Source organism: Ovis aries, chromosome 3, assembly GCF_016772045.2.
Source record: "Ovis aries strain OAR_USU_Benz2616 breed Rambouillet chromosome 3, ARS-UI_Ramb_v3.0, whole genome shotgun sequence".
NCBI classification, from domain to species: Eukaryota; Metazoa; Chordata; class Mammalia; order Artiodactyla; family Bovidae; genus Ovis; species Ovis aries.
Genome location: NC_056056.1, coordinates 44,796,206 through 44,820,396, shown reverse-complemented (window position 1 = coordinate 44,820,396; position 24,191 = coordinate 44,796,206). Strand labels below are relative to the sequence as shown.

At 38.6% G+C, this 24,191-nt stretch overlaps 1 protein-coding gene across 10 annotated transcripts in view; it reads right to left on the bottom strand.

Moving 5' to 3' along the window:
* WDPCP (WD repeat containing planar cell polarity effector) overlaps window positions 1-24,191 on the bottom strand; it is a 727,433-nt gene that overhangs the window by 343,053 nt on the left and 360,189 nt on the right. For all 10 annotated transcript variants that reach the window (XM_060412062.1, XM_060412070.1, XM_060412069.1 and 7 more), the window contains one exon: window positions 6,640-6,724. In XM_060412062.1, coding sequence (XP_060268045.1) covers window positions 6,640-6,700 — 61 coding nt within the window. In that variant the 5' untranslated portion in view covers window positions 6,701-6,724. The remainder of the gene's footprint in view (window positions 1-6,639; window positions 6,725-24,191) is intronic.

Here is a 24,191-nt window from a genome sequence, read left to right as displayed (position 1 = left end):
TCAGATCTAGTCCCTTAAATCTATTTCTCACTTCCACTGTATAGTCAAAAGGGATTTGATTTAGGTCATACCTGAATGGTCTAGTAGTTTTCCCTACTTTCTTCAATTTCAGTCTGAATTTGGTAATAAGGAGTTCATGATCTGAGCCACAGTCAGCTCCTGGTCTTGTTTTTGTTGCTGTATTATAGAGCTTCTCCATCTTTGGCTGCCAAGAATATAATCAATCTGATTTCCTTGTTGGCCATCTGGTGATGTCCATGTGTAGACTCTTCTCTTGTGTTGTTGGAAGAGGATGTTTGCTATGACCAGTGCATTTTCTTGGCAAAACTATAGTAGACTTTGCCCTGGTTCATTCCTCATTCCAAGGCCAAATTTGCCTGTACTCCAGGTGTTTCTTCACTTCCTACTTTTGCATTCCAGTCCCCTAAAATGAAAAGGACATCTTTTTTGGGTGTTAGTTCTAAAGGGTCTTGTAGGTCTTCACAGAACTGTTCAACTTCAGCTTCTTCAGCGTTACTGGTTGGGGCATAGACTTGGATTACCGTGATATTGAATGGTTTGCCTTGGAAACGAACAGAGATCATTCTGTCGTTTTTGAGATTGCATCCAAGTACTGCATTTCGGACTCTCTTGTTGACCATGATGGCTACTCCATTTCTTCTAAGGGATTCCTGTCCGCAGTAGTAGATATAACGGTCATCTGAATTAAATTCACCCATTCCAGTCCATTTTAGTTCGCTGATTCCTATAATGTCGACGTTCACTCTTGCCATCTCTTGTTTGACCACTTCCAATTTGCCTTGATTCATGGACCTGACATTCCACATTCCTATGCAATATTGCTCTTTACAGCATCGGACCTTGCTTCTATCACCAGTCACATCCACAGATGGGTACTGTTTTTGCTTTGGCTCCATCCTTTCATTCTTTCTGGAGTTATTTGTTACTTCACACTAAATAGATGATTATTATTGTTATTGCTGTTCAGCTGCTAAATCATGTCCAACTCTTTGCAACCCCATAGACTGCAGCATGCCAATTTCCCTGGCATTCACTATCTCTAAGAGTTTGCTCCAACGTGTGTCCATTGAGTTGATGATGCTATTTAACCACCATGTCCTCTGCTACCCTCTTTTCCTTGTATCTTCAACTTTTCCCAGCATCAGGGTCTTTTTCAATGAGTCCATTCCTCACATCAGGTAGCCAAAGTATTAGAGCTTCAGCTTCAGCATCAATCCTTCCAATGAGTATTCAGGGTTGATTTCTTATAGGATTCACTGGTTTGATCTCCACACTGCCCAAGGGACTCTCAAAAGTCTTCTCCAACAACACAGTTCAAAAGCAACGAGTCTTCAGCACTAAGCCTTCTTTCTGATCCAACTCTCACATCCATACATGACTACTGGAAAAACCATATCTTTGACCATACAGACCTTTGTCAGCAAAGTGATGTGTCTGCTTTTTAATATGCTATCCAGGTTTGTCATAGCTTTTCTTCCAAAGAGCAATAACCTTTTAATTTCATGGCTGTAGTCACCATTCACAGTGATTTTGGGGCCCAAGAAAACAAAATGTGTCACTGTTTCCATTGTTTCCCCATCTACTTGCCATGAAGTGACGGGACCCGATGCCATGATCTTAGTCTTTGGAATGTTGAGTTTTAAGGCAGCTTTTTCACTCTCCTCTTTCATCTTCATCAAGAGGATCTTTAAGCTTTCTGTCATTAGGTTGGTGTTATCTGCATATCTGAGCTTACTGATATTTCTCCCAGCAATCTTGATTCCAGCTTGTGCTTCATTCAGCCTGGCATTTTGCATGATGTGTTCTGCACAGAATTTAAATAAGCAAGGTGACAACATACAGCTTTGACATAGCTCTGAAGTTTTTGCTGTATATTTCTGAGCGGCCTTCATAAGAAATGTCCTGTGATGTCTCTGGCAGTCCAGTGGCTGACTCCACACCTCCACTGCAGAGGGCAAGAGTTAACCATTGATTGGGGAACTCCAATCCTGCATGCTGTAGACCTGCATGAAGACATTTTTTTTTTTTTTCTTTAGCCAGTATCTCAGCTCCCAGGGAGTGTCCCCACTGGTTCCTGAGTCTCTGGCAGATGCTTTAAGATTAGTATCTGGGTCCCCTTTACCTACAGTCCATATGTTTCTCAATCTTGTGTTTTTGTGTTCAAATCAACTGAATTTTCATGCACACCATTCAGGAGTGGCTTTTCTGTTTCTTGCAGTTCTATACTTTTCCTGGATATATTTCCCATTGGTTTTCAAAGTCAGGTATTTTAGGGGCTTGTCTCTCCTGCACAGGATCTAGGGGTTGCGATGGCTGACATGGAACCTGAATCCCTCACAACTGAGGGAGAAGATCCGTACCTTTGTTATCTCTCCCAGTTGCGGATTGCTGTGGCTGGGATGTGGTTTTTCCCCTTGGCAATACTGTTTGTCTTTCCTACCCATCTCAGTGCTGTCCTTTTACCTTTTGTTGTGGAGGCTCTATTCATCCATGTTCCATATGTACTTAATTAAATTTGTTGTGCCTATAGCTCGATAAAGGACAGAAATGGTCTGGACCTAACAGAAGCAGAAGATATTAAGAAGAGATGGCAAGAATACACAGAAGAACTGTACAAAAGGATCTTCATGACCCAGATAATCACGATGGTGTGATCACTCATCTAGAACCAGACATCTTGGAATGTGAAGTTAAGTGGGCCTTAGAAAGCATCACTACAAACAAAGCTAGTGGAGGTGATGGAATTCCAGTTGAGCTATTTCAAATCCTGAAAGATGATGCTGTGAAAGTGCTGCACTCAATATCCCAGCAAATTTGGACAACTGAGCAGTGGCCACAGGACTGGAAAAGGTCAGTTTTCATTCCAATCCCAAAGAAAGGCAATGCAAAAGAATGCTCAAACTACCACACAATGGCACTCATCTCACACGCTAGTAAAGTAATGCTCAAAATTCTACAAGCCAGGCTTCTGTAATACGTGAACCGTGAACTTCCAGATGTTGAAGCTGGTTTTAGAAAAGGCAGAGGAACCAGAGATCAAATTGCCAACATCCGCTGGATGGTGGGAAAAGCAAGAGAGTTCCAGAGAAACATCTCTTTCTGCTTTATTGACTATGCCAAAGCCTTTGACTGTGTGGATCACAATGAACTGTGGAAAATTCTGAAAGAGATGGGAATACCAGACCACCTAACCTGCCTCTTGAGAAATCTGTATGCAGGCCAGGAAGCAACAGTTAGAACTGGACATGGAACAACAGACTGGTTCCAAATAGGAAAAGGAGGACATCAAGGCTGTATATTGTCACCCTGTTTATTTAACTTATATGCAGAGTACATCATGAGAAACACTGGACTGAAAGAAACACAAGCTGGAATCAAGATTCCCGGGGGAAATATCAATAACCTCAGATATGCAGACGACACCACCCTTATGGCAGAAAGTGAAGAGGAACTAAAAAGCGTCATGATGAAATTAAAAGAGGAGAGCGAAAAAGTTGGCTTAAAGCTCAACATCCAGAAAATGAAGATCGTGGCATCCAGTCCCATCACTCCATGGCAAATAGATGGTGAAACAGTGGAAACAGTCAGACTTTATTTTTTGGGGGCTCCAAAATCACTGCATGGTGTCCTTTTACCATGCAGATGGTGACTGCAGCCATGAAATTATAAGACACTTGCTCCTTGGAAGAAAAGTTATGACCAACCTAGATAGCATATTCAAAAGCAGAGACATTACTTTGCCAACTAAGGTCTGTCTAGTCAAGGCTATGGTTTTTCCAGTAGTCATGTATGGATGTGAGAGTTGGACTGTGAAGAAGGCTGAGCGCCAAAGAATTGATGCGTTTGAACTGTGGTGTTGGAGAAGACTCTTGAGAGTCCCTTGGACTGCAAGGAGATCCAACCAGTCCATTCTGAAGGAGATCAACCCTGAGATCTCTTTGGAAGGAATGATGCTAAAGCTGAAGCTCCAGTACTTTGGACACCTCATGTGAAGAGTTGATTCATTGGAAATGACTTTGATGCTGGGAGGGACTGGTGGCAGGAGAAGAAGGCGACGGCCGAGGATGAGATGGCTGTGTGACATCACGGACACGATGGACTCGAGTCTGAGTGAACTCCAGGAGTTGGTGATGGACAGCGAGGCCTAGCGTGCTGCGATTCATGGGGTCACAAAGAGTCGTACACGACTGAGCGACTGAACTGAACTGAATAGGGAGAGGTGAGTTCAGGTTCTTCCTATGCTAACATCTTGAACCCTCTCCCAAGAACACTATCTTTAAACTTGCTGTGTGCCCTTGACTATTTCACTTCCACTCCCTTCCTTGTCAGAGCTATACTAAATTCTGTGTTTATAATATAATGTTCTTTATAGTGTTTCCACATATACTTGTCTCCTGAAACAATACATTATTTAATTTCGCCACTGTTTTTGAACTTAAAGTGCAAATATACTGTATGTATGCTGCAGCTTACTTTTTAAACTTTTTCCCTATAACATATGCCTGACATTCATCCATGTTGTTGCATACAGTTTCAATTCATTCACTTTCTCTGTTGCATAAATATATTTATCCATTCTCCTGCTGATTGACATTTGTATGGTTTCTAGTTAAGGATAAGTACTATTAAGAACATTTTTGTACATGTTTCCTGGTGCACACAAGGTATCAAGGCTTTCACTATGGTACATATCTAGGAGTTGAATTACTGGTCAGTAGGCTTTGTCTACTGTACGAAACTCCAATACTTTGGCCACCTGATGTGAAGTGCCAACTCATTAGAAAAGACTCTGACGCTGGGAAAGATTGAAAGCAGGAGGAGAAGGGGACAACAGAGGCCAACACGGTTGGATGGCATCATTGACTCAATGGACATGAGTTTGAGCAAGCTCTGAGAGATGGTGAAGGACAGGGAAGCCTGGCAAGCTGCAATCCATGGGGTTGCAAAGAGTCAGACATGACTGAGCAACTGAACAACAGCAGCAAGGCAAAATACATCTTCAGCTAAAGGAGGTAATGCCAAATTATTTCCTAAAATGGTTGGACCAACTCATACTTTCATCAGCAGTGAAATAAGTTTCTTCCCCTGTTTTTTTTTTCCTCAATTTCTTTTACTCATTTGAAATAAAAAAAATTTTCTGCTACATGTTTTTACTTCCCAAAAGATTAACTTTCAACTGTTTTCCTGAAACATCTATATTTCATTTCTTGCTGTTCGTATTTCAAAGTGAGGCACTAGAAAGCTGATTAAAAGCTCAATATACACAAATAGGGCTTGCCAACAGTGGGTTTCACTGACCGCTCAGGGACGTGGATGTTTCCCTGGAAGATCACGTTAAATATCAGTGTAAATAGGCCTTCCCTCTGGTGCCAAGCAGTCTCTCCAGAGAGGACTCCTTCAGCTTCTTCCTTCTGTGACATTCTGAGATTAAGATTACTTTGATTATAAAGGGATTAAGAATATTCCTATGTAGGCTTTCACTTCAGTTTTCCTTGTTTTCAGTTTAGCACCTCTCCCCTATCTTTTTCCACTGCAGCTAGTTTTGAACTTCCCCAAATCAAGTATTTCCAGTGTCTCACTACCTCTTACAGAGATTTTCTAGTCTCTTTCTGGTTACCTCATGCCACAATCTCATCCTTCTGCATGATCTGACTCCTCAAATTTCTGTACCTCTCAAGACTTTTGAAACCCAAGTCTGCTGTCAGTGGAACTTTCTGTAGACATCTAATATTCAGATTTTTGAGCTTTGGTAACTTCGCTATGCCTTCCAAAAACAACTCAACAGCAATTGTCTCCTTCCCTAGTCGCTTAGTCCTTGTGGGTTTACACGTTTATTAAAGTAATTCATTTATTCTCATTTTAGAAGAATCTTGGGAGGAAGCAAATGTGTGTTAAGTCCACCTTAACTGTAAATTCTTTCCTTACATACTTTAAGCACATTAAATGTGATGAAATTATAATGACATCATCTGTAGTTGTATTTTTGTTATAAATGAACATGCTTTGCAAGGTAAATTGTTTTCTTAGAAATGACACTGAAGACATTTAAATACATATGTCCTCCTAAATATAAGAGTTGCTTTAGATTTTCAAAAGGAAAAGATTTTTTAAAAGATGTTTCCTAATGATATACACTTCATCCTCAAATACTAATAAACATTGTTAAAACAGAGTCATATTACTCCCTTCCCTAAAAAATGTGAAATGCAGAAAACAAGGATACAGTTGTACATATGAGCTGTATGTTTGAAACACTCCTTTTATATTAAATAGAAATGCATTTATCATTTGCAAGCCTGTAAATATTTATGAATATAAACATGTTATTATGAACAATTTCAGGGGAAAAAGCTGGAAAGTCTTTGATATATCTTAAGAGGAAATAGATATTAGATGGATAAAATTAATGTTTTAAACAGAAAATGTAACTCAAGTTGAAAAAAATAAGTTAATCAGAGTTAACAAAAACAAACTCCTTTCCACCAGTCGATTTTTCATTAAGTATAAAGAAAATGATGCAGTTTCACTGGAGAATCTAGGCTCTAACCTTTGCTATTAGGTATTTATATTGTTGTAACTTATATTTGAAAAATATTGAAATTAATCCAGTTTATTTACCGCCAATGTGTAAGGTATTCTTCAAAGACCACAGGTGCAGTTCAGTCAAGCAGAATGACATCTGATGGCAGAAGGAATCTCTATGCTGTTTAAAAAATAATTAAGAAGAGGTGTCAATTAATTATCTTCTATTGCCAATAAAATCAAGATACCTTAGAAATAATAAAAAGAATCATTTGTCACTACTGATATTTGAGATACAGTTCATTAGAATAAACACAATTTAATATATCCTTAGTTAACCACCCAGAAATAAATGAAAAAAAAAATCACTTTTCCTAGATTTAGTACATCATCGCATTGAGAAACGTAGTAAGAAGAATATATATATATATAAATATATATATTTTGGGGGTTCCAATAATATATGATTTCTAAAACTGAGTTTATTTAGAATTACTATTTTAAGATTTTTAAGGAAAAGAAATATCTGCTAGGTAGTTATTAAGTACAAAAACATTTTGTGGTGCATTTTTAATATAAAAAGCAAGTATTTGCAATCTTTCACATGCAAACAGGCTAATTAAAATGGAATTCCCAAGATGAATGGTATATAGCTACTATTATAGAAAACATATTTACTTAGAAGTAAACTGTGTGAAACCACATTAGCATTCAAATTAATTTGTTCATCTGCATGTCATGATAGATCCAGATATTCTACACTACATTCATTTTTTTAAAAAGATAGCAAAATTTTACATCTTATATTTCCTCCCAGTTCTAACAGTAGGGCCTAGTAATGGATATTCAGTTCAGTTCAGTTCAGTCGCTCAGTCGTGTCCGACTCTTTGCGACCCCATGAATCGCAGCATGCCAGGCCTCCCTGTCCATCACCATCTCCTGGAGTTCACTCAGACTCACGTCCATCGAGTCCATGATGCCATCCAGCCATCTCATCCTCTGTCGTCTCCTTTTCCTCCTGCCCCCAATCCCTCCCAGCATCAGAGTCTTTTCCAATGAGTCAACATGAGGTGGCCAAAGTACTGGAGCTTCAGCTTTAGCATCATTCCTTCCAAAGAAATCCCAGGGTTGATCTCCTTCAGAATGGACTGGTTGGATCTCCCTGCAGTCCAAGGGACTCTCAAGAGTCTTCTCCAACACCACAGTTCAAAACCATCAATTCTTTGGTGCTCAGCCTTCTTCACAGTCCAAATCTCACATCCATACATGACTAGTTGAAAAACCATAGCCTTGACTAGATGGACCTTAGTTGGCAAAGTAATGTCTCTGCTTTTGAATATGCTATCTAGGTTGGTCATCACTTTTCTTCCAAGGAGTAAGCGTCTTTTAATTTCATGGCTGCAGTTACCATCTGCAGTGATTTTGGAGCCCCCAAAAATAAAGTCTGATACTGTTTCCATGATGGGTATTATTTATACATAAAAAAAATTAATTAGAACTTCATTAATTTTGACTAATTGGACAAAGGCCAATCTGAAAAAAAAAGTAACATTTTACAAATATTTTAAAGGAATTTAATTAACTTTCAAATGTTTGCTTGGAAATACATGTATTATACTACATGTAAATTTTCCTGTATATTAGAAATACATTAACTATTTACATTTTCTTTACACAAATCATAAAAAGAACTGCTATTTCCAACAAACTTCTGAATATTTTATAACATCTACTGTATGAAAATAATAGCTTGAAAAATATTTTATGACATTTATTATATGGAAAAACAAGTTCTCAGCTTCTTTAACATTGCTGCTGCTGCTGCTAAGTCACTTCAGTCGTGTCCAACTCTGTGCGACCCCATAGATGGCAGCCCACCAGGCTCTGCCATCCCTGGGATTCTCCAGGCAAGAACACTGGAGTGGGTTGCCATTTCCTTCTCCAATGCATGAAAGTGAAAAGTGAAAGTGAAGTCACTCAGTCGTGTCCGATTCTTCGTGACCCCATGGACTGCAGCCTACCAGGCTCCTCCGCCCATGGGATTTTCCAGGCAAGAGTACTGGAGTGGGGTGCCATTGCCTTCTCCGTCTTTAACATTAGGAGTGACTAAAAATATTTCCCCATACTATTTATGAATGATAATCCAAAATACTTTTAGACATAATACAGACTTTGTTAGTCCTTACCTCACCTTTACTTTTGACCTCAATGTACTTATAATCAAGATTCAGATGCATGTTCAACTAATGAGACACAGTTACTAATTGTTGAAATGGCAGAGTAATCAATTTCACAGTATAACAGAAGGGCTTAAGCCTGCTTGGAACAGCAGGGCACTGAGAAAGCTACTGAGAAATTATAAAATGTTCACAGGACCTCAGAGAAGCAAAGGATTTCACCAGTTAAATGATGATGATAGCAGCATATAATACTATGGACCTGCCTGTGATAAGCATTCTTCTAAAATTTTATACATATTAACTCAAATATGTAACTCTTTGAAGTAGTATCACTATTACTCCTATAATGAGGAAACTAAGACACAGAAAAGTCATATAGCCAGCAGGTAGTAGAGGTGGGCTTTGAATCTAAGCAGACAGGTTTTCAGACTCTGTGCCAGCAACACAGGACACTTACTGTACTGGGGTATACAGAATTGATGCTTTTGAACTGTGGTGATGGAGAAGACTCTTGAGAATCCCTTGGACTGCAAGGAGATCCAACCAGTCCATCCTAAAGGAGATCAGTCCTGGGTGTTCATAAGAAGGACTGATGCTGAAGCTAAAACTCCAATACTTTGGCCACCTCATGCGAAGAGACCCTGATGCTGGGAGGGATTGGGGGCAGCAGGAGAAGGAGACGACAGAGGATGAGATGGCTGGATGGCATCACTGACTCAATGGACATGAGTTTGAGTGAACTCCGGGAGATGGTGATAGACAGGGAGGCCTGGCGTGCTGTGGTTCATGGGGTGGCAAAGAGTCGGACATGACTGAGTGACTGAACTGGACTGAGGGAGTGTATACACAGTAGTTTGAGTAAAACAACAGTGTTAGATCAAGATGCATGGTAGAAAAGCACAGAAAAATGAAGTTGAAAAGAGTAGCAAAAAACAGGCTATAATAAATAGTAAATTTTGGATTGATCTGAATTCACTTTCTTTCTTGTACTAAAGTGCCTTAAAAGTTTAGAGATGAAACAAAAGAGCCTTTGACCTCCAGATATGGTATTCTAAACAGAAGATGGCTGCCACATATATAGATATGGGGTAAGAGGGCTAGTGGGCTCATTACCATGAAGGATTCTCTAGCAGGCAATAGAGAAAAAGGGATATTAAAACTAACCTGTATTTTTCAGTTCAACTATTATCTTTCTGAGTTGTCACCTGGGAGTTACTAGTGAGGCTGCCATTATTCAAAATATTTCCAAAGCTGTGTTCTTTGAAATTGCGTGGCTCAGAGGTTAAAGCGTCTGCCCGCAATGCAGGAGACCTGGGTTCGATCCCTGGGTCAGGAAGATCCCCTGGAGAAGGAAATGGCAACCCACTCCAGTACTCTTGCCTGGAGAATCCCATGGAGGGAGGAGCCTGGTAGGCTACTATTCCATGGGGTCGCAAAGAGTTGGACACGACTGAGTGACTTCACTTTCACTTTCTTTTCAGTCAGTTTCATGAGACTTATTCGGAATTGTTACTTTATAGTTGTACTTTTTTAAGACTAAAATACTTACTATATTAGAATATGTAAACCGCATCTTTGTCATTCAGATAGATGAGGCCTGGAATATCGGTTTGAAGAATCAATTAATGGGACTTCCTGGCAGTTCAACGTTTAAGAATCCAAGTTCCCAATATAAGGGACACGGGTTCAATCTCTGGTCAGGGAACTAAGATTCTGCATGCCTCATGGCACTGCCTAAGAATCAATTAATAAATTAAATAAATTTCATATTTATTAAACTTAATATGTGGACTCTAAACTACCTGGCTTCTTATTCTCTCTCACTCACGTACAGATGTGCTCAGTGCTCAGTCATGTCCGACTCTTTGCAATCCTATAGACTGCAGCCTGCCAGGCTCCTCTGTCCATGGAATTTTCCAGACAAGAATACTGGAGTGGGTTGCCATTTCCTACTCCAGGGAATCTTCCTGACCCAGGGATCAAACTCAAGTCTCCTGAATTGCAGGTGGATTCTTTTACCACTGAGTTACTAGGGAAATTCTCTAACTTCTCAGGTTACTCACTAATTTGCATAAATTACTTAACTTCTCTAAGTTTCGCCAAACATAAAACAGGTATAATAAAGTATCTACCACAGGACTAGCTATCTTAATATTGCTGCTGTAGTATTTGCTGCTATTACTCAAATGTCTAGCACCATGTAAATTTATATGGAAAAAAACAAAGAAGTATTAAACATGATCTTAAAGGTCCTATAGTCAAAGCTATGATTTTTCAGTACTCAGGTAGAGATGTGAGAGTTGGACCATGAAGAAAGCTGAGTGCCAAAGAACTGATGTTTTTAAACTGATGTTGGAGAAGACTCTTGAGAGTCCCTTGGACTGCAAGGAGATCAAACCAGTTAATCGTAAAGGAAATCAGTCCTGAATATTCACTAGAAGGACTGATGCTAAAGCTCCAACACTTTGGCCACGTGATGCAAAGAACTGACTCCTTAGAAAACACCCTGATGCTGGGAAAGACTGACAGCAGGAGGAGAAGGGGATGACAGAGGATGAGATGGTTGGATAGCATCACCAACTCGAGTTTGAGCAAGCTCCAGGGACTGGTGACAGACAGGGAAGCCTGGCATGCTGCAGTCCATGGGGTTGCAAAGAGTTGGATACAACTGAGTGACTGGACTGAACTGAACTACCTTACATAGGGAGAAATGAATGAACAACTTAGTACAAGAGGGATTTTATAATGGAAAAGTACCTAATTGTGGAGAAGCTTCTACACCAGAGGACGTATTGAATTAGCCTATGCAAATGGATTAATATTTCACTATGAACAGCGAAGAAAAGATATGATGAAACAGGCACGTACTTCCTTTGACACTGAGCACTAAAGTCATAACTTGTAGACTATATTAGAAAATAGAAACTCTTCAATTTAGTGTTTATTTAGATACCAATAACGAGAATTTATGAATTCTAAAAAAGGCTCAGGTTTAGCTGTTAGTAGTTACATAAGGTTTCATCAGGCAAATTAGAGATAAAACTTTAGCCAAAAACAGAAGACCACACTTTTACTTACATATCAAAAGAAGACTACACTTGTAAGTCTACTTTTCAGTTTAAGTCAATCAGTAATAAAGATTTTGTCAAAACATTCCCCTGAGACTTCCCTTGTGGTCCAGTGGTTAAGAGTCTGCATGCCAAAGGAGAAGACATGGGTTCAATCCCCAGGTCTGAGAGGATCCCACTTGCCATGGAGTGGCTGGACCCACCCGCATCACAACTCCTGAGCCTTTGCACCTAGTTGTGATCTGCAAAAGAGAAGCCACCGTAAAGAGGAGACTACGCACCCCAACAAAGAGTAGCCCCTGCTCGCTGCAACTGGAGAAGCCTGAGCAGCAACAAAGACCCAGATGAGCCATAAATAAATAAGAAACACTCCCCTGGTGACAGAAATGAAGAGTCAATCACAGCTTCTTTTTAATCCATACTAGCTACTCTTTATAAGAGGTAGAGAGGCTTTTAACTTGAAAACCCATAGGTCCACTGTGTGCTGCTGCTGCTAAGTCGCTTCAGTCATGTCGGACTCTGTGCAACCCCATAGACGGAAGCCCACCAGGCTCTGCCATCCCTGGGATTCTCCAGGCAGGAACACTGGAGTGGGTTGCCATTTCCTTCTCCAATGCATGAAAGTGAAAAGTGAAAGTGAAGTCACTCAGTCGTGTCCGACTCTTCGCGACCCCATGGACTGCAGCCTACCAGGCTCCTCTGTCCATGGGATTTTTCCAGGCAAGAGTACTGGAGTGGGTGGTCCACTGCGTATCTTTACTAAATTTGAAAATCCTAAACTACTCGGAAATTATGGAAGAGAATAAGCAAGACAATGTCTGTAGACAACACAAAATGTCAAGTACAAAGCTTTGACTCTTTGCATTTGAACATAAGGGGAAATTCTGAGACTAGCACAGTGGAAAGTCTATGATCTGGACTTGAAAACAGGATTCATTTGTAGTTTCATTGGGGGTGGGAGGACTGAGAAAAATGTACAAGTTGTTTCTAAAAATGCTCCAATGTATAAACAATATTGCTCCAGTTTCCCACAGAAAAAGACTAGGACAAAGGGGAGAGAGACATTCTACTTAGAACCACCCCTGGAATATTTGGTTTAATGGTTGTGAAGTGGCCACAGGGGTTGGTGCTCAGTAGAACATAAGTAGGTCTGATAGCCCTTTGCATTACTGTACTCAGAGTGGTGATATCCAGACAAAGCAGGATCCACACCCAGCAAAAGTAGACATGGTGGCAGCAATAATGTGTTGATGGAGCAGGTGTGCCAGGTGAGGTGAGAAGAAAATGGCTAAAATGGCTAGTGTCCACTAGTAAATGACTGGACTTATTTATGAATACATGTGATAACTCTTGCAGGTTCCCCAAAATATGTGTAACTAGGGAGGAGGCTTTGCAGGGTCATGCATTAGAGGGGAGGCAAAAGATAGTCAAATGCAGCTTATTCATCCTATTTTCCTCTGAACTTCAAATATCTGCTAATAAAACCATATGAAATTAAAAAGAATATGGTAAATTTTTTAATATTTGTAAAAATCCATAATTACTAGATAGACATGGTGGGAGGGGACCAAATCAACATCCTGTCTAGTCCTCAACATGTCTTGCTATCTTTAAACTGTGCAGGTTTTTTCAAAGACTCAGACCTTTAAAGGTCTAGCATCTTACTCAAGAATGCCACCAGTTAAAAAGAATGTTGTAATTTCCATGTTTGAAAAATCTGCCTGAAGGAAGCCATCAAGACTGAGCTCGTATCATTCAAATAGTGTATTAGTGCATAAACAGTTGTTTTTGAAGGAGGAAGGAAAAGAATTTCCGAAGAATTCTGGTTTCTGCATTCTGAGAGGGGATGTGGCCAAGGTTTTAAAAGGCAGTGAAACCGAAAGTGCCTAACAAAGTGGAGAAATATTGCCCTACTCAGTGCCCCTGTGCATTTCTCTAGGGATAAAACCCAATACACAGGACTTAGAGCAAAACCTAAAGTAGTTACATGGAAAAATGAATAAAACAGTGAATGACTAAAAATACAGCAAATTTTCTTAATATTGACTAGGAAAAAGAATTATCCAAGTGAAAAGAATAGCAGAAGGAAAAAGATAAACAAGAAAAAATGTCTAATAATTTAATTTTCATTTATTCTTAAATATCATTTTATTTTCTGTTTAATTTTATAAGGCAGTTGATGACAGTCTCAGAAGGCCATTCTAAATTCAAATGTCCAGTCTTCATGACAGAATAAGAAGCATGATTTCAACTGAACTTGATCTAAATCTCAATTGTTCTCTTGTAAAGGGGAGAATCTATGATAACCAAATTTTGAGGATAAAAAAAAATGAGAGGATCTTAGAGAACCTTTCTCATTTTCCAGTTACATCTTCAAAAGGTTTAAAGCCTTCTTTCCAAAACAGATCACAGTATGAACATGAACGTGAAGTTGCTCAGTCGTGCCCGACTCTTTGCAACCCCATGAACTATAGCCTACCAGGCTCCTCTGTCCATGGGATTTTCCAGGCAATAGTACTGGAGTGGATTGCCATTTCCTTCTCCAAGGGATCTTCCCAACCCAGGGATCGAATCTGGGTCTCCCGCATCATAGACAGACGCTTTGCTGTCTGAGCCACCAGGGAAGTCACAGTATAATAAATACTTATTTGTCTTAAGATTGTGAGTGCGTGCTAAGTTACCTGAGTAGTGTCCAACTCTTTGCGACCCTATGGACTGCCGCTAAGTGAATCTGCAGAATATCTGTCTTCCCTGGTTTCTTAGGTCAGCTACTTTGACTACTTTGGAAAGGAAAGGAAGCCTGAGGGTAAATAAAACCCTAATGTAAAACACGATGGAAAAGAAAAATAAACTAAGAGAAGACACTGCTGCAATTTAACAAAGACAGATGATACCTTGGGCTAACAAGACATTTAAAATGAAATGTATGTTAGCAAAATACCTTAAAGAGCCTAAGGAAATCCTTCTTGGGCATAAAGTTAGAACATGTTATTTACTATCAACAGACTTTCTGAGGATTATCTAGTCACCAAAATGTACAAAATTAAAGACAACTAAATAGCACAAGTTTAAAATAAACCACTAGTTGACTTAGGTATTCCGGTCATCATTAGGTAATTTCAAAATTATCTAAAATGTAGTGTATTCTCCCATAATCTCTTGCCTACTGCCATCTACACAGAATTATATTAACTATCTGTTAACCATACACATAAACATATTTAATCAATGTCACATTATCAGAAATAAAGATTTTTGAAATATTCAACACTGAACCAAACAATTATATAATAATAAAGTTTATGTAAAAGAGCAGAGGAGTCTCAAAAAGACTTCAAACTTAGATTGAATTTATTCTAACAAAAGACTGGTGTACTGGGAACACTGGGTCATCTGTACCTCAGAGAGTCCTATGATATCTAGTTATTAATTAAATATCACAAAAGCTTTGAGCACCTTAGGTGTCTGACATTTTACTATGAGTCACAGATACAAGGATTTATAAAGCAGGGTCTCTACTATCAAATAGCTAAAATCTAGCATAGCAGATAAAATAATCACAGAAACAGTCATATGAAGTTTGTGATTAATGCAAATTTAACAACATAAACAAAGAGCTATAGACATTCAGTAGATGTTCTAGTTGAATAATAAAGAAATATTCCTGTAAAGTAGGAAGACATTTGAAGATCGTTAGACTTTGATAGAGAGAGAGAAAAAAAAATGAAACAATATACAAAAACATAAATTAGACAAAAGATGCAAGGCATATTTAAGGAGTAGTCAGCAATTAGTTTGATGCACAAATAGAAGAGATAAATCAGTTCCATACTAAGTAAGTTTTTAAATGCCAAACTTAGGAATTAGGACTTTACATTTTGGTAAATTTCTACTGAAGAATAATGAATAGTTTCTGATCTAGTGAGGTAATTTAGAAAGGAGAATCAACAGATCAGAACTGTTATAAGATTAACTTTGTGATTGGGAATATTGGAGGGATTTTTTTTATACAACTGATCCAAAATCACTGAAGATGGTGATTGCAGCCATGAAATTAAAAGACACTTACTCCTTGGAAAAAAAGTTATGACCAACTTAAATAGCATATTCAAAAGCAGAGACATTACTTTGCCGACTAAGGTCCATCTAGTCAAGGCTATGGTTTTTCCTGTGGTCATGTATGGATGTGAGAGTTGGACTGTGAAGAAGGCTGAGTGCCGAAGAATTGACGCTTTTGAACTATGGTGTTGTAGAAGACTCTTGAGAGTCCCTTGGACTGCAAGGAGATCCAACCAGTCCATTCTGAAGGAGATCAACCCTGAGATTTCTTTGAAAGGAATGATGCTAAAGCTGAAGCTCCAGTACTTTGGACACCTCATGAGAAGAGCTGACTCATTGGAAAAGACTCTGATGCTGGGAGGGATTGGGGGCAGGAGGAGAAGGGGACGACCGAGGATGAGATGGATGAATGGCATCATGGACTCGATGGACGTGAGTCTGAGTGAACTCCGGGAGATGGTGATGGACAGGGAGGCCTGGTGTGCTGCAATTCATGGGGTCTCAGAGTCGGACACAACTGAGCAACTGAACTGAACTGAACTGATCTATATAAAAATAAACAGACAACACCAATATTTAGCAACAAGGGCTTGTTGGGATGCTGGCAGTTGGAATGTAAATAAAGCATCAGATTCAAGTGATCATTTGAAGAAGGTATCAAAGGTGTACGGGAACTGATGAATCATGGAAGTGAGGAAAAAGGAGGAATCCAGAGTGACCACCATGACACGGCGATCTGCTTACTGCACAGACGTGACCCTTGCCTTGAACATGACTCTACTGAGCAGAAACGCCTCCAACATCATGTGCTGGTAAAAGAGTACCAGCACATTCTGTTCAACAATGACTGAATCAACTAATTCAACCAACAGCCTCCATTTTCCCAGCCACTGACCTGGCCATAGGCCTAAGCCACTGAATGAGAGCCCAGAAGAAAAATAAATTTGAGGATAAGTAGTTTGGTAATTCTGCAACACAGAGACAATGGGAAACACAGATTAAGGCGATATAGAGCCAGAAGGGCACGGAGGAGAAAATGGTGTGTGTGTGTTTAAGTGGTTGTATAGTGATCAAACCTGTTGCTTCTGAATTTTAATATAGAGATGACCTCATTATGGTTTCATGAGAAGTAATTTTATCAAGGACACAAAGATTAAGTCTTCTAAAGAAGGTGTGGTTCTACTGCTCTAAATGCTGGGCTCTGAGCCCAAAATGCCTCAATTCTAATCCGGCTATAACAAACTTATCCCAAATCATTCAACCTCTCTGCCTCAATTTCTCCACCTACAAAAACAGAGATAATGATACTGACCTACATTTCTAAGAACACTGTAGAGATTAATTAATTCTGTACACTGCTTTGAAGATGAAAAGCACGGAACATTATTAGCAGGTATTACATAACTAATTGCTTGTGACACTGAAAATTTCATCCTAAAATTTTACTCAAACAGTAGTTATCAAATAAATGTCCTAGCTCCCTTAGTAACATTTATCTCCAAATGTTACTAAATTATTATTTTAAATGTATCTAGTTTTTTTTTACATTACATCGTGTTATCTCATAGTATATAAAGATGTAGATCACTCCAGACATCTAGAACACTTTTTCAACCTAAACAATCAGGACATATTTATCTGAAAATCAGCATCTATTGAGAGTAGTCAATAAATGCTAAAAGGTAATACATACTTCAAGTTACAAAATTTTAATTTAATAAATAACACTAAGCAGTTAAATGGCAGAAGCAACATGCAAAAGCACAAAGCAGTATGTTGAAAACAGTCTATCATGTCCTTATTTTTTTAAGTTATATAACCTAAAAGCATACAAAAACCTATCTTTGTACAGAAAATGAAGATTGAAACTTTTAAATCCATTAGACACTTTGTGCAGTCTTTTGTGTCTTCTTGGGTTTTAAAATTATAATAATAATGCATGCTTACTGTTTTAAAAAATGGAAATACAAAAGTATTTGATGTTAAAATGAATTCCCTTCCCAGAGGCCCTCCCTACTCTGAAGGGAGCCATTACACAACATGGTAGGTGGCCCTCCAGACTCTGAAGTACTTAACAGCACGTCCCTTCACATACTGACTTGTTTTGTATTTTAGTAAAGACAGTATTTTACTCAACATACAATTTGCTTTTTTTTTCACTGAACACGACAGCATGGATATCCTCTGTTAGCATATAAAGATTTATCTCATTGTTCTTTTAAAAAGGTGCCAGATATTTCACTGCATACTGATCATAATTTACTTAATGAACATGACTGCTCATTTTAGGACTATTTTCATCTTACAAATAAAAATACTATTAAAGTAAATATGCACACCATACATTTTAATAGGTACTGATAAACTGGCCTCCAAAATGACAGTACCAATTTACATGTCCACCAGTAACATGACTGCCTTTTTCCCCATGTCCTTCCTCAATATGCTATGAAGTGAAGTGAAGTGAAGTGAAGTTGCTCAGTTGTGTCCGACTCTTTGTGACCCCATGGACTGTAGCCCACCAAGCTCTTCCATCCATGGGATTCTCCAGGCAAGAATACTGGAGTGGGTTGCCATTTCCTTCTCCAGGGGATCTTCCCAACCCAGGGATCAAACTCGGGTCTCCCGCATTGCAGGCAGATGCTTTAATCGCTGAGCTACCAGGGTTTTTAATTTTTGCCAATCTGGAAGGTGAAAAATGAAAAGGTGAAAAACTTGCAGTTTTAAGTTTCATTTTTCCATTCATTAAAGAGATCAAACAGCATGTCATGTATTTTTTTAACAATTGTTTCTTCTATAAACTACCATTTCCCAACTTTGCCCATCTTTCTACTGAGTTCTCCATCTCATTCTTTGTGCATTAATATTAATCCTTTGTTATATACATTAGACATGTTTCTTTTTAAAATTTATCTTTATACATGAAAATAAGAGAATATAGAATTCACATTTTTAAAAAATCAGGTACAATATCACAGAAAATTCTTTGAACTCAATTTAGCTACTGTTGTGCAGAGTGCCAGGGCCAGGATAGTTCTTCATAGCTGCTAATGATTGGTCAGGTGATGCTATTTCTAAATGAAGCCAAAAGCAATAGGTTCCTATTTTAAGAGAAGTTGTGCACCATACTCTCTTAAAGAGGTTAGAAAAAATTCTACACCTAGAAAGAATAATAGCAGTCTCTTCATTTTCCCAAAATAAATCATGGCAAAAATCTTTATAAATCTCCTGTTATACTTAAATTTGGAAAATACTTCTCTAGAGCTCTGTTCAAACTGTTTAATTCACTTAGGTAAATAGATCACATCAATTTAACATTTTCTTTGTTGTAAGCAGTTCTGACATTTGGACAGTTCACCAATGGCTTCTTCATTGTGGCCTGCTTCCTCCTCTTCTACTACTCTTTACGGGCAACAAATTAAATTTCACTAATATTTAAAGATCAGTATTGACCTTTGCATAGCCATTTTCTAGGTTCTTGTTAATACAAACATCTTGTTTGCTGATGCTCTTTTCAAATATTTTACTGCACACAATTTTCCATTATTCCAAAGAGACTTGTGTCTAGTTGAAGTCCATTTTTTTTCCATGATCCTGCAAATAATCACAATGGCTTATATCAGGCATTTTAGGGGAAAAAAACTATGCTTACCTAAGCAAGTAATAATAGCAACCATAAAATAAGCTTTGCTCACCACCATCTGCAACACATGTACCCACCCTTCTGATCTTTAAAAATATGGACTTAATTCTTTCTAGGATGTATCTCAACCACAACAATAGAGAGACAGGGAATATAGAAATGCTGGCAATGTGACCATGATAAGTAATTCTAGATTGTAATTCCATAAATATAGTTTTATGCTACACCTGAATGGATAGAAAAGAAATGCAACTTTGAAGAGAAAATAAACTGAATTTCAAGAATTCCTAAAGAGATGAGTTAAAGACAAAAGAACACTGAAATGCTCTTATCTAAACCAATGCTAACTGTCGAAATAATTTGTCAGTTTAGCGTTACTATTTTAAAAAGCATATAAATCAAAGATTATTGCAAAGTGAGCAAGAATGAAAAAAGAGATCCTTTCTCTTCAAATAGGAAAGACAGTGAAAAAATCCCGAAGTTGCCCGCAGCTATATCACCTCAACCTTGTCAGATTTCACTTGTCAACACTTTGATGACAGATTGCCACCTCTTCCTCTAAAAAACAAATCCTACTGACTGATGAAAGAGATGGCTTCTTATGAAAAGTGGAATATTATCCATGCAATTTGATAGTTGTACACTTTAAAATCTTTTTTCCCCAAAGAGACTTGAAAAACATTTTTCTGTGACTTTTATCAAAACTTAGAAGCTAGAGAACCAATGTGAAGAAGTAAAGGGTGATTTTAAATACCTACTAAATGTACTTCATAGTCACTATTTAATTCTCACAATAACTCCCTGAAATTATGTACTAAAGTGTGTGTGTTTGTTACTTTAGTATATCTCTGAGCAAGGAATAGCAGTTTTTCCAAGGAGTCCATTTATGCACTCCCGTCCCCCATCAACTCTGATGGACTCTAAATTTACAGCTATGGAAACTGATGCATAGGTGGTAAAATAATTTACACAAGTTCAGTCAGCTTGCTAGGGAACAGGACTAGAATTCCCATTCATGATATCTGTGTGGTGCTCATTCAACTTTACCTTTCTCTGCCTAACACTGTGCTACAGCCTTTTAGTTAAGCTTCTGCTTAAGAATCTGAGACAGGTGTCAATTTAGGCTTGTATCCATGGTGAAAGATATACATAGATGGAACCTATTTTCTGGCCAAATTTACTTTATTTTGCTTAAGAAAGCCCTTGAGGGAAATTATTCAAATGACTAAGGATTATTTTTCATTGGTGTATCAGTAGTTTGTAAATAAACTGATGTATGTAAAACATGATTATAATTGATTGGTATTTCTTAGGCACTAACGAGTATTCATACTATTTGCTTAGCAAGCTTCATAGATAATATAAAAACAAGCTCCAACATGACATATTAATGCCTTGAATGACTGTTAAATAAATGAACTTCTTTTTAAGTTACTGTATCAGAGAAGCTTTATTTCTATGTTGACTTCCCTCATTTGGTAGTGGCTCTCACTAAGTTCTTGGGTCCTCACTCTATGACAAGTTTTTTAAAAAATGTAAAGAAGCCCTAAATGCTCACAGTTTTTAAGAATTTCGTGGTGAATCTTTTTATATTGTGATCAGATCCTCCTTCACACTCTTTCTTCCCTGACTGATTATTTTCATCTTTTCTAATGGTTAATCACAACATTATTACTTAGTATACTTCTAGTATTTTTATTTAACTGGTTGAATGAAAAACCAAAGCAGTTCACTCAGGAAAGAACAGTCTTTTCCTACTGAAATGAAGGCCTGTGAATAACCATCAAGGTCCCCAGAGAAGGGATCAATTTCACCTTAGGATTTAAAATGTTAATAATTCTTTAATACAGTAGGAAATTATCACCTGATATTTAAAAATCAGTAGAGTAAAAATAACACAAAGAGGATTCAAAATTATGATCATGTTTTGCCATAAAACCCAAACAAATACTGCATTAATAAATAATTTGCTGTTTTTACAGGGCATATTTTATGTAAAAAGCTACTGAGAAGTAAATGGGATAATTATTTGAAAATACGTGGAAAACAATAATTATTCAATTATTCAATATCAGTTGCCTTTTCCTAAATATTCACTATCCATAGATTCTATTTTCAATAATATCTAAGGAAAATTATTTTAGAATTTATCATTCTGTTTCAGCTTCTAATTATTTTCAGTTTGGTGCAACCCACATTTGTGAAGCATCTACTAAGTGGCAACCAAGGGGCCAGGCATTGTGCTAGGCATTCAGAACAAAATAAAAACAAAAACAAGTACTTGCACTTGAGGAGGGAACAGCTTAGTAAGGGATGGGATGATGGGAGGATGAAAAACAGTGAATACAATTATTGCTACATCAGAGTATAGCAAATAAAGTGGAACCGTGTCAAAGGAAGAGAGTACAGAAAAAAAAGAAAATAGTTAATTATATCATCTAATGTATTCTCAATCACAAAAATAGAAATTATATGTCCATTTTCAGAACCTGAGACCTCTTCAGAGAAAATGAATAACTAGCATATAACCCAATGGCAACAGTGACAGACTTTATTTTCTTGGGCTACAAAATCACTGCAGATGGTGACTGCAGCCATGAAAATAAAAGATGCTTGCTCCTTGGAAGAAAATCTATGACCAACCTAGACAGCATATTAAAAAGCAGAGACGTTACTTTGCCAACAAAGGTCCATCTAGTCAGAGCTATAGTTTTTCTAGTAGTCATGTATGGATGTGAGAGTTGGACTATAAAGAAAACTGAGTGCCAAAGAATTGGTGCTTTTGAACTGTGGTGTTGGAGAAGACTCTTGAGAGTCCCTTGGACTGCAAGGAATCCAACCAGTCCATCCTAAAGGAAATCAGTCCTGACTATTCTTTGGAAGGACTGATGTTCAAGCTGAAACTCCAATACTTTGGCCACCTGATGCGAAGAGCTGACTCATCGGAAAAAACTCTGATGCCAGGAAAGATTGAAGGCAGGAGGAGAAGGGGACAACAGAGGATGAGATGGTTGGATGGCATCACCGACTCAATGGACATGAGTTTGGGTAAACTCCGGGAGCTGGTGATAGACAGGGAAGCCTGGCATGCTGCAGTCCATGGGGTCACAAAGAGTCGCACATGACTGAGTGACTGAACTGAACTGAACCCAGTCACATGAATATATTGTATTTTCTTAATTCCAGCATCACCATATTTCACATTTGATGGTTACTGAAATGGTATGTATCCTGTAGTCATTGTGTATATTTAATACAGTGTGGCTTTGGTAGTTCTCTATTATAACATTCTTGCTGGGAGGAGAGATCAAGATGGCAGAGCAGGAGGACACGGAACTCACCTCCCACCACAAACACATTAAAAAAAAATACATCTGTGTGTGAAGTAATATTCACTGAAAACCAGAGATAGGAAGAAAGACTTCTGTACAACCAAGGCTATAAGAAAGAGTCGCACAGAATCAGGAAGGAGGGGAAAAAGAAAGATCAGGTTGGGACCTGTGACCCTGGGAGGAAACACAGAAGAGGGTGGAATACAATGGCAGAGATCCTCCTGAGGAGTGAACGGTTTGAGTCACATACTGAGCACCTCAGCTATGGATGTGACAACCAGGAAGATGAATTCCTTTGGCTGGAGGTTGGAGGGCTGGTGGGGCTAACTAGGATCTCCTAGTAAAGAGTGTGAACACACTTGCTTACTCCCAAAACAATGTGGGGGGGGGGGAAACAGATTAAAACCACATGAGATTCTGGCCACTTTCCCATAACTACTCCAGTGCGCACCCCTGCCTAAGTCCAATGCCCACTCCATCCTGTGTGCTTGGCTACACAGCTCCACATTGCAGAATGACGGCTGCCACAACAAAGAAGAGTGCTCAGTTGTGCAGGATGGTACCAGCTCAGACTGCAATATTTGAACTGGGTAAGAGCAGCAGAGCAGCCACTAACTGGCTTTCAGAGACATCAGAAGTAGTCCCAGACTCCGGCTGCAGCCAAAGCTGTCATAACACATGACCAGACCTACACTGAGCACTCATAACTATTTTGCTTGTTCTGAGATGCAGCTCCACACTAGGGAGAGGGTGCTGGTGCTGGAAGCAGGGAGAGCACACACTCCCCACTCTCAGGGCTTCTACTCCAGCAACCTGGGACCGGACCCTGTCCCCAGTAGGGTGGTGTGGGCCAGTAAACAGAGAAGGAAGCCTCAGGTCACACCTAGCTCAGGCTGTAACACTTTCATCCCTAGCACCATTTCCTTCAAGGTGATATCAGCCAGTACACCCTGGGGAAAGACAAAACTTGTGCACACATCAAACCTAGTTCTCTCACCATAGCCACTGGGCACACACAGGGTATTTAGGGATGCTCCCACATAATGACATGCCTTCAAGACCTCAATTAAGTAACTGCTTCACCTAAATTCAGAGAGACAAAGAAAATTAAGCAAAATGAGAAGACAGAGGAACCAGTTTAACTGAAAGAACAAGAAAAAACACATGAAAAGATAATGAAAAAGAAATAAACCATCTATCAGATAAAGAATCCAAGTCATTAGTGATAAGAATGTTACCTGAATTAGGGAAAAGAACAGATGAACACAGTGAGAATTTTAATGAGGAAATAGAAAATATTTTTTTAAATAGAACTGAAAACACAGTAGCTAAAATGAAAACCACATGAGACAGACTAAACAACACA